This window comes from Perca flavescens, chromosome 2, assembly GCF_004354835.1.
Source record: "Perca flavescens isolate YP-PL-M2 chromosome 2, PFLA_1.0, whole genome shotgun sequence".
Lineage (NCBI taxonomy): Eukaryota > Metazoa > Chordata > Actinopteri > Perciformes > Percidae > Perca > Perca flavescens.
Window position 1 is genome coordinate 3,530,885 of NC_041332.1, and position 11,276 is coordinate 3,542,160.

The 11,276-nt window shown below is 47.5% G+C and overlaps 1 protein-coding gene across 1 annotated transcript in view; it reads left to right on the plus strand.

The window, feature by feature from the left end:
• Positions 1-160: 160 nt before the first annotated feature.
• Positions 161-11,276, plus strand: part of tbce (tubulin folding cofactor E) — a 19,963-nt gene continuing 8,847 nt past the window's right edge. The window contains exons 1-12 of the mRNA XM_028604167.1: positions 161-267; positions 403-526; positions 2,154-2,238; positions 3,555-3,771; positions 3,867-3,919; positions 5,148-5,233; positions 5,641-5,740; positions 6,301-6,403; positions 6,816-6,892; positions 7,495-7,587; positions 10,840-10,904; positions 11,090-11,154. Of these exons, the coding sequence (XP_028459968.1) occupies positions 412-526; positions 2,154-2,238; positions 3,555-3,771; positions 3,867-3,919; positions 5,148-5,233; positions 5,641-5,740; positions 6,301-6,403; positions 6,816-6,892; positions 7,495-7,587; positions 10,840-10,904; positions 11,090-11,154 (1,059 nt within the window). The 5' untranslated portion in view covers positions 161-267; positions 403-411. The remainder of the gene's footprint in view (positions 268-402; positions 527-2,153; positions 2,239-3,554; positions 3,772-3,866; positions 3,920-5,147; positions 5,234-5,640; positions 5,741-6,300; positions 6,404-6,815; positions 6,893-7,494; positions 7,588-10,839; positions 10,905-11,089; positions 11,155-11,276) is intronic.

Consider the following 11,276-nt stretch of genomic DNA (forward strand, 5'->3'; position numbering starts at 1 on the left):
AACGTTGATTTAACACCAAACAAACTGGACACTTTAGTTATAAAAAAAAAAAAGAGTCAGAATTAGACTTGAAGATAGAGCACATAAAATTACATTTTACATCTAAGGTATTAAGTTTTGTTTTGAAATGTTCTGAGAATTGAGTGCAACTTCGAAATGTGTCACTTCCGGTGACGCAGAGACGTCAGATGTTTTGGGTCGTTGCGTTGATAGCTTAGAAGCTAAAAAAAAAACAACATCAAAAGCTACATTTGAGAAACACCAACGGTAATTTTTTTCTGTATGTGTTATTTATATTATGTATCTGTTTATATGTCAGTTATGTTTCTCATTGTGGCGGTTATTTGTAGGAAAACGGTTAGCTAGCGTCATGCTAACGTCATGTTGTGGTGTGTTAAAAAGGTGGCTTCGATGGGAGTGGACCAGACGGAACCGGGTATGCCGGCGGACCCGGTGGGCCGGCGGGTGTCCTGCGACGGGGAGCGGGCCACGGTGCGGTATGTGGGCCCGGTGCCACCGACAGCAGGTGAGAAAGAACCGGGCGTTTCTCCCTCAGTCCCCCTGTCAGTATCCATAGCTAGTTAGGTCAGTGGGAAGTAAGCAGTGGTGTAGTCTAATGTATTGTACTGGGTACACTGTACTGTACTGTATTGTATGTATGGGCCTGTACTCAGGGGTTAAATTGCTAAATTTATAAATAAAATAAACCGTTAAATCGCACTTTTCTGGAGAGTTTTGTGCAAAGAAATGGAGAAATCGAGTCTTACATGATATGTGCAAAACTGCAAGGTTAAGAGCCTATAGGCTACTTTGCATTGTTGTAGTATCATATAACAGGTATTAGGCCATTTAGCATTTACATTACTGTTAATAGGTCATCACTTTATTACACATTGTATTACCTTGTTCTGATATAAGAAGAGACCCGTACAATGTGCCAAACATAATGTGCCACATGAAGAGACAGCAGCATATGACAGTAGCAACAGCTGGGAAGATTTGGGTCTGTGGTGACCAGGTCCACCTCACACAAACTTCCTTCTCCCATTCTCTCTCTTTACTACAACACACACACACGCACACACGGCACCGAGTGGGGCTCTCCGATGCTCGGAGCCCTGCCGCTGGAGGAGATGCGACAGCGAGGACCGGTTCCACGGCTCGGTCAGCGATCATGACCTCGTAGCGGCCGGTGGAGCTTCCGAGCACCGGGCTTCCAGCGCTGCGAACGGGGTTTTTAGCTTTAGGAGAAGACATTTTGTCTGTTAATCCTACCGATGTAGACACTAGGCGTTATGTAGTTGACCCGCAACGGTGAATTGTCTGCAGTTCTGGGCGGGTTGTTGCCGTGTTCTGATTGTTCTCATCTCAGCTCCGCCGAGACAAAATAGACATGCCATTTCAAAAATCTTTCATTTATTATCAGAAATATCATGTTTTCAAAAGCATCACTTTCAGCCAATTGTATGTGACATATTTAGACTGCAAGCAGGCACATCCAGACCCAGGGAAGTTTTGAGCATCAACAACTTAATTTCGGGCATTCTGATACACTTTAATGCACCAACTTACAGTGGAAATCCCTTCATTTAGCCTATGTGAAGAAGAAATACACAGATGACAATTCAAACTATGTCAAAATAATAAAGCAAAGTATGTTGTTGCGTGTCATTGGGTATTTTTAAGTGGGTATATGGAAATCCTGGACCTTTCTTAGTGGGTATACTGCGTATCACGTAGACTACACCACTGGATGTACTGTAAGTACATTTGATAAAGTAACGTTACTTTAAGCCCCCCCTCCAGCCAGTTTGACTTCCAGTTTAATGGTTAAACAGAACAGAAAAGAGTACACACACACACACACACACACACACACACACCACTCCCCCTCCTCAGACACTGTCTGCCCAGCATCACAACATCACTGCTCTCCAAACAGCAATCACAGTAAAGCAAACTACAACACAATTTCAAGTTTACATTTGTGTTATGATTTGCTTTACCGAGAGAGGGTTTTTAATCTGGAACATTGGAAGGAAGAAACTAACGGCTAAAGTATCAGAGCTGCATCTCACAGCCCTTATGTGTGGCAGACACGTGTGGATCCTGAGGCCACTACCACTAACCCAGTTTGTGTTTTCTGTGCTCAGGGCTGTGGCTCGGCGTCGAGTGGGATAACTCAGAGAGAGGCAAACACGACGGCAGCCACGAGGGAGTCCACTATTTCACATGCAGGTATATGAGTGCTGCTGTGAGGAAAACGAGATCGCAAAGATGATGTAAAGTGAGTTAAAAGTGAACAATAACACAACAAGCTAGAGCTTCTCAGGACTTCATCGGCTTAAACCTTCCAACGAGAGTTGCAGCCCCGAGTGCTTCTCCGTTGATCTGTTCCACACACATGTTCAGAAAGCTCTTTTGTCAACAAAGTAAAATGTAAATAAAAAATAGTTTGGAGATAATGCCGAGTGCAGCCGAGCAGAGAGGGCGACTCGGCAGTTCGCTCTCTACCGATACAAGCCGCTCTGTTCTAGGCTACGGAACGTGCACGCAGGCTGAAATTCAACCGCGGCGTTTTGTCGGGATGAAGCTATAAACGGAAGGACACTCCGCTAGCTGCTAGGCGACGAGCTGTTCCAGCCCTCGTTACCGTCACGTTATCACAGCAGGAAGCTACAAGCTACAAGCAGTGTTCCTGTGCTGCTCCCTCTACCTGGAACAAGTTACAGAAATCCATGAAACTTAGTGAGCTGATTCCCATTGGTCGCTTTTAAGATGACGTCGATTGACTCGGAGGCAGCCACATCTGGCTGCAGATGTTTTGTGCATACAGTACAGGCCAAAAGTTTGGACACACCTTCTCATTCAATGTGTTTCTTTATCTTCATGACTATTTACATTGTAGATTCTCACTGAAGGCATCAAAACTATGAATGAACACATATGGAATTATGTACTTAACAAAAAAGTGTGAAATAACTGAAAACATGTCTTATATTTTAGATTCTTCAAAGTAGCCACCCTTTGCTTTTTTATTAATAAGGGAAATAATTCCACTAATGAACCCTGACAAAGCACACCTGTGAAGGTAAAACCATTTCAGGTGACTACCTCATGAAGCTCATTGAGAGAACACCAAGGGTTTGCAGAGTTATCAAAAAAAGCAAAGGGTGGCTACTTTGCTTTTAGCGCACGCCAGCGTGTGAACTATATTCTCCCAAAAGCTTCAATGCTTCAATGAATGGCTGAAACCGGAGCTCAAGCTCACCACACACACACACCTGAAAGCTCGGGACGTAAACATATCACCAGAATGATTGACAACCAGGAGGACCAATAGTCTTGATGATCCACCCGGAAAAAGAAAATCCTCCACTATACCTTTTTAAGTACATAATTCCATGGTATGTCCAAACTTTTGGCCTGTACTGTAAATATAATAAAGTAGAATAAAAATGAGGAGCTCAATCCACAACAATAATAAAAAAGTAATCCGTGCTTATTTGAAACGTGTAATCTGAAAGCTTTTTGTCCCCGACGGATTCTCTCAGGAACCCTAAAGGCGGCTCCTTCGTCCGTCCAGCAAAGGTGAGCTTCGGCGTGGACTTCCTGACCGCCCTGCAGCAGGTCTACCAGATCAGAGCCCTGCAGCAGGTCTACATCAGATCAAGAAGCTCAAGTGGGCCTCAAGGACTGAGGAGATCGCCACACTTTGTGTCCTCTCACCGAGCGATCTGTCTGGCAGCCGCCGCTCACACGATCGGACTGGTCTGCAATTTGGTCTTAACTTAAAGTGCTGCTCATTTTCAGGTTCAGGACACTTTTAGTTGTCCCACAGTATGTTTACACGGTTTAATTTTCAGAAAACACCATATTTTAGTCTGGCAGCCGCTCAAGTCTCTGTTTTAGCTGCAGAGTGAGACATCTCACTGCTGTAACATCTTTGTTGGCAGTCGCTGCTCAGTAGCTAGGTTTAGCCAGTCAGCAGAGTGAGGGCCCTGACATCACTGTAACATACACAGGTCACACCGTTTGTAATTTGGTCTTAACTTAAAGTGCTCATATTCTGCTCATTTTCAGGTTCAGAATTGTATTTTAGAGGTTGTACCACAGTATGTTTACACGGTTTAATTTTCAGAAAACACCATATTTTAGTCAGGAGCAGAGTATGAGGGCCCTGACAGTACCTTGGACTACTAGCCAGTCAGGAGCAGAGTCCCTGACTTTTCACCCCAGTCAGTTTCAAGTCTCTGTTTTAGCCAGTCAGCAGAGTGAGGGCCCTGACATCTCACTGACTGTAAGTCAGGAGCAGAGTATTTGACAGTACCTGGTAAGGACTACTAGCCAGTCAGGAGCAGAGTATGAGGGCCCTGACAGTGCTCTAGTAGCTAGGGGCCCTGACAGTACCTAGGTACTACTAGCCAGTCAGAAGCAGAGTATGAGGGCCCTGACAGTACCTAGGTAAGGACTACCCAGTGACAGTACCTGACAGGGTAAGGACTACTAGCCAGTCAGGAGCAGAGTATGAGGGCCCTGACAGTACCTAGGTAAGGACTACTAACCAGTCAGGGAGCAGGTATGCCCTGACAGTACCTGGTAAGGACTACTAGCCAGTCAGGAGCAGAGTATGAGGGCCCTGACAGTACCTAGGTAAGGACTACTAGCCAGTCAGGAGCAGAGTGAGGGGCCCTGACAGGGTAAGGACTACTAGCCAGTCAGGAGCAGAGTGACCCTGACAGTACCTAGGTAAGGACTACTAGCCAGTCAGGAAGCAGTACCTAGGTATGCCAGGGAGCCCCCTGACAGTACCTAGGTAAGGACTACTAGCCAGTCAGGTACCTAGGTAAGGACTACTAGCCAGTCAGGAGCAGAGTATGAGGGCGTCCAGAGTATGGGGCCCTGACAGTACCTAGGTAAGGACTACTAGCCAGTCAGAAGACTACTAGAGTATGAGGGCGTCCTGACAGTACCTAGGTAAGGACTACTAGCCAGTCAGAAGCAGACAGTAGTATGAGGACTACTAGCCAGTCAGAAGCAGAGTATGAGGGCGTCCTGACAGTACCTAGGTGAGGATATATTTCCCTTTGTTTCCTTATATTGATTCCACTGTTCTCCTCTTTTTTTGTTTTTATCTCCCTCGACAGTTTTGAGAGTCGTACGTCGGTGTTGTTTGATTTCTGCGAAGTGAACGGGCCCGGGGCGGAGGGAGAGATCAGAAAAACTACACCACGTATCTTTTTACACCCACACGGGACCTTCTGACGTGGCTTTATGTTTTAGGCTGCAGGTTCTCTCACCATACGTGATGAAGATCTGGATGTTTCAGGAGTCAAACTGAAACAAGTAGATGATCAATCGTTCAGGCGATTTAAAAGGAAATTCATTTACAGCTATTTAGATTATTATTATTATATTTCAGTATATTTAAGTTACCCTTTAGATAAGATAAGCCTTTATTGCTCATTCCCAAGAGGGGAACATCTGTTTTTGCAGCAGCACAAGGACATAATTAAGTACAGAGACATCTAACAGGTATTTAATATATATTATAATGAATAAGGGTTTGCGGGGAGATGCTTCAGTGTTGTGTTGAACAGTTTGTCGTGTTGTGGTTGTTAACTTAACAGCAGCGATCAGGCGTGGCGTGGCTGGGCCTGAGTGGGACTCTGCTGTCCTGCTGGGAGGACATGGCTGCTATCGCACAGCAGCTGGACCAGCTGGACTCACTTCAGCTCAGGTACACCTGTCTGTCTGTCTGTCTGTCTGTCTGTCTGTCTCTGTGTGTGTGTCTGTGTCTGTGTGTGTGTCTGTGTGTGTGTGTATGTGTTTGTCTGTCTGTGTGTGTGTGTGTGTGTGTGTGTGTGTGTGTATGTGTTTGTCTGTCTGTGTGTGTGTGTGTGTGTCTGTGTCTGTCTGTGTGTCTGTGTGTGTGTGTGTGTGTGTTTGTCTGTGTGTGTGTGTCTGTGTCTGTCTGTGTGTATGTGTCTGTGTGTATATGTGTGTGTGTGTGTGTCTGTCTGTGTGTGTCTGTCTCTGTGTGTGTGTGTGTGTGTGTGTGTGTGTGTCTGTCTCTGCGTGTGTGTGTGTGTGTGTGTGTGTGTGTGTGTCTGTCTCTGTGTGTGTGTGTGTGTGTGTGTGTGTGTGTGTGTGTGTGTGTGTGTGTGTGTCTGTCTCTCTGCGTGTCTGTGTGTGTGTGTGTGTGTGTGTGTGTGTGTGTGTGTGTGTCTGTCTCTGTGTGTGTGTGTCTCTGTGTGTAGTTCTCTCCTTCCACTAAACACCTCTCGTATTGTTTTTCAGTGACAACCGACTGCGTTTGCCCTCCGACCCCTCGGCTCACTGCCAGGCTTTCTGCAACCTCAAAGTCCTGGCGCTGAACAGATGTGACCTCACCTGGCCACAGGTACGATCGGAGAGCCTACACTGTAGCCCGACATGCACCTCTCCCGAAATAACTACCCCCCCCCCCCCCCCCTGACTCATTTCCTGGTTCTCCTTCTCCATAAACACCATGAGATCAAGGAGAGGGGTAACTTCTCCTGCTGCAGATCTCCCACTGTGCTCAAAAAGAACAGGGGAGACCCTTAGAGTCACTACTCACTCTGAAGATAATCACACACATACACCCACACAGATACACATGCACACACACAGGAACATACACACTGGCTCTGCTATCCTCATCACAATGGCTTGGACACTTACGTAAGGCTATGACATAGGCTCTGCGTGGAGCCTACTGCTATAAATCAGCCTGAAAAAATTGCAGAGTTTCTTAATGGTCTCTCTCTCTCTCTCTGCTGGTCTCTGGTCAGATCCTGGAGTGCGCCCCCATGTGGCCACAGCTGGAGGATCTGTGTGTAGAAGACAACAACATCACAGAGCTGCAGAGGTAACGCTGTCGCTTGTTTCCTTCAGTCCAAGGGGCGGGGTCCAGATGCTGTAAACGTTCGGGGGCCCAGCCCAAAACCTCGGGCGGTCCATGGGGATTTTTTTAGTTCGTCTCCATTTCTGGCAGCTTATTTGCACTATTTTTTCGAGCCATTTGATAATAGAATGCCTACAAATCGGTACAACTGCGTAGGATTGTCATAAAGTGTGCGTGTCTGTATAGGGGAGACTCATGGGTACCCAGATAACCCATTTTTATTCACTTATCTTGAGATCAGGGGACCCGTTTTTGAAAATGGCCATGCCAGTTTTTCCCTTGCCAAAATGTAGCCTAACTTTGGAGGGTTATTTAGCCTCCTTCACGACAAGCTAGCATGACATTTCATATGATACCACTGTCTCCTTTATCTTCTTTCTAGCTTTAAACCGGAGCTCGCAGCCTCTGAAAGACAGTAAAGTTGTCCTAAAAGATTCGGGGAGGAGGAGGGGGGGCTGGGGCTGGAGCCCCAGAAGCTCCGCCCCCCTGCTCCAGTCTGATGTACAGTATGTGGCGTTCAGGCTGTGTTCACGTCGTGTACCTGTGATGCGTTTGATGTTTTAAAGGCCTGTGGGAGTGCTGCAGTCGCTGAAGAGTCTCAATGTGTCCTGTAATCCTGTAGAGCAGCGCAGCGTGCTCAGCTTGGCGGCTCTGCCCAGGTACGGTACACTGCAACATCATCACACCAACGCTACGGTACACTGCAACATCATCACACCAACGCTACGGTACACTGCAACATCATCACACCAACGCTACGGTACACTGCAACATCATCACACCAACGCTACGGTACACTGCAACATCATCACACCAACGCTACGGTACACTGCAACATCATCACACCAACGCTACGGTACACTGCAACATCATTACACCAACGCTACGGTACACTGCAACATCATCACACCAACGCTACGGTACACTGCGACATCATTACACCAACGCTACGGTACACTGCAACATCATCACACCAACGCTACGGTACACTGCAACATCATCACACCAACGCTACGGTACACTGCAACATCATCACACCAACGCTACGGTACACTGCAACATCATCACACCAACGCTACGGTACACTGCAACATCATCACACCAACGCTACGGTACACTGCAACATCATTACACCAACGCTACGGTACACTGCAACATCATTACACCAACGCTACGGTACACTGCAACATCATCACACCAACGCTACGGTACACTGCAACATCATCACACCAACGCTACGGTACACTGCAACATCATCACACCAACGCTACGGTACACTGCAACATCATCACACCAACGCTACGGTACACTGCAACATCATCACACCAACGCTACGGTACACTGCGACATCATTACACCAACGCTACGGTACACTGCAACATCATTACACCAACGCTACGGTACACTGCAACATCATTACACCAACGCTACGGTACACTGCAACATCATCACACCAACGCTACGGTACACTGCGACATCATTACACCAACGCTACGGTACACTGCAACATCATCACACCAACGCTACGGTACACTGCAACATCATTACACCAACGCTACGGTACACTGCAACATCATTACACCAACGCTACGGTACACTGCAACATCATTACATCATCACAGCAACGCTACGGTACACTGCAACATCATTACACCAACGCTACGGTACACTGCGACATCATTACACCAACGCCACGGTACACTGCAACATCATTACACCAACGCCACGGTACACTGCGACATCATTACACCAACGCTTACGGTACACCGCGACATCGCCACACCAACGCCACGGTACACTGCAACATCATTACACCAACGCCACGGTACACTGCAACATCATTACACCAACGCTACGGTACACTGCAACATCGTCACACCATCGTCACACCAACGCTACGGTACACTGCAACATCATCACACCAACGCTACGGTACACTGCAACATCGCCACACCAACGCCACGGTACACTGCAACATCATTACACCAACGCCACGGTACACCGCGACATATCATTACACCAACGCCACGGTACACTGCAACATCATTACACCAACGCCACGGTACACTGCAACATCGCCACACCAACGCTACGGTACACTGCAACATCATCACACCAACGCTACGGTACACTGCGACATCATCACACCAACGCCACGGTACACCGCGACATCATCACACCAACGCCACGGTACACTGCTACATCATCACACCAACGCCACGGTACACCGCGACATCATCACACCAACGCTACGGTACACTGCAACATCATCACACCAACGCTACGGTACACTGCAACATCGTCACACCAACGCTACGGTACACTGTGACATCATTACACCAACGCTACGGTACACTGCGACATCATTACACCAACGCCACGGTACACTGCAACATCGTCACACCAACGCTACGGTACACTGCAACATCATCACACCAACGCTACGGTACACTGCAACATCATTACACCAACGCTACGGTACACTGCAACATCATTACACCAACGCTACGGTACACTGCAACATCATTACACCAACGCTACGGTACACTGCAACATCGTCACACCAACGCTACGGTACACTGCAACATCATCACACCAACGCTACGGTACACTGCAACATCATTACACCAACGCTACGGTACACTGCGACATCATCACACCAACGCTACGGTACACTGCAACATCATCACACCAACGCTACGGTACACTGCGACATCATCACACCAACGCTACGGTACACTGCAACATCATTACACCAACGCCACGGTACACTGCAACATCATCACACCAACGCTACGGTACACTGCAACATCATCACACCAACGCTACGGTACACTGCAACATCATCACACCAACGCTACGGTACACTGCAACATCGTCACACCAACGCTACGGTACACTGCGACATCATCACACCAACGCTACGGTACACTGCGACATCATCACACCAACGCTACGGTACACTGCTACATCATCACACCAACGCTACGGTACACTGCGACATCATTACACCAACGCTACGGTACACTGCGACATCATCACACCAACGCTACGGTACACTGTGACATCATTACACCAACGCTACGGTACACTGCGACATCATTACACCAACGCTACGGTACACTGCAACATCGTCACACCAACGCTACGGTACACTGCAACATCGTCACACCAACGCTACGGTACACTGCAACATCATCACACCAACGCTACGGTACACTGCGACATCATCACACCAACGCTACGGTACACTGCGACATCATCACACCAACGCCACGGTACACTGCGACATCATCACACCAACGCTACGGTACACTGCAACATCGTCACACCAACGCTACGGTACACTGCGACATCATCACACCAACGCTACGGTACACTGCGACATCATCACACCAACGCTACGGTACACTGCGACATCATTACACCAACGCTACGGTACACTGCGACATCATTACACCAACGCCACGGTACACTGCGACATCATTACACCAACGCCACGGTACACCGCGACATCATTACACCAACGCTACGGTACACTGCGACATCATCACACCAACGCTACGGTACACTGCAACATCGTCACACCAACGCTACGGTACACTGCGACATCATCACACCAACGCTACGGTACACTGCGACATCATTACACCAACGCTACGGTACACTGCGACATCATTACACCAACGCTACGGTACACTGCGACATCATCACACCAACGCTACGGTACACTGCGACATCATCACACCAACGCTACGGTACACTGCAACATCATTACACCAACGCTACGGTACACTGCAACATCATCACACCAACAAAACTATTCTCTCTCTCTCTGTGTGTGTGTGTGTGTGTGTGTGTGTGTGTGTGTGTGTGTGTGTGTGTGTGTGTGTGTGTGTGTGTGTTTGCAGGCTGGAGCAGCTGAAGTTGATGAAGATCGGACTGTCTGACATTAGATTTGATGACGCTGCTCCCGGTAAAAAAATAACACCCATTTTAATGAATACTTTTATTCCATTTCACTGTTGTGTTATATTTCATTTGCCTCCTTGCACAAGTGTTTTAATCCTGGTTCAGTGATGTTAACGCACGTTGACATTATGACCTGGGTTATTCAGCTGATTATTGAGTGTAAATGCTGAGTCTTTCTTTCCCCCGTAGGGTCTCAAACGGCCTTGTTCCCAGCACTGAAGAATCTCAACCTGGATGACAACAACATCTCTGAGGTCAGTGGTGTTGATTTCTGCTCAGACGTGGAACACAACAACAACATATTCTGGAGATATTCAGGTCACACGTACACAGGTATATGTTTTAAATGTTGCTTTTTCTCAGCGTTTTGGCCTTT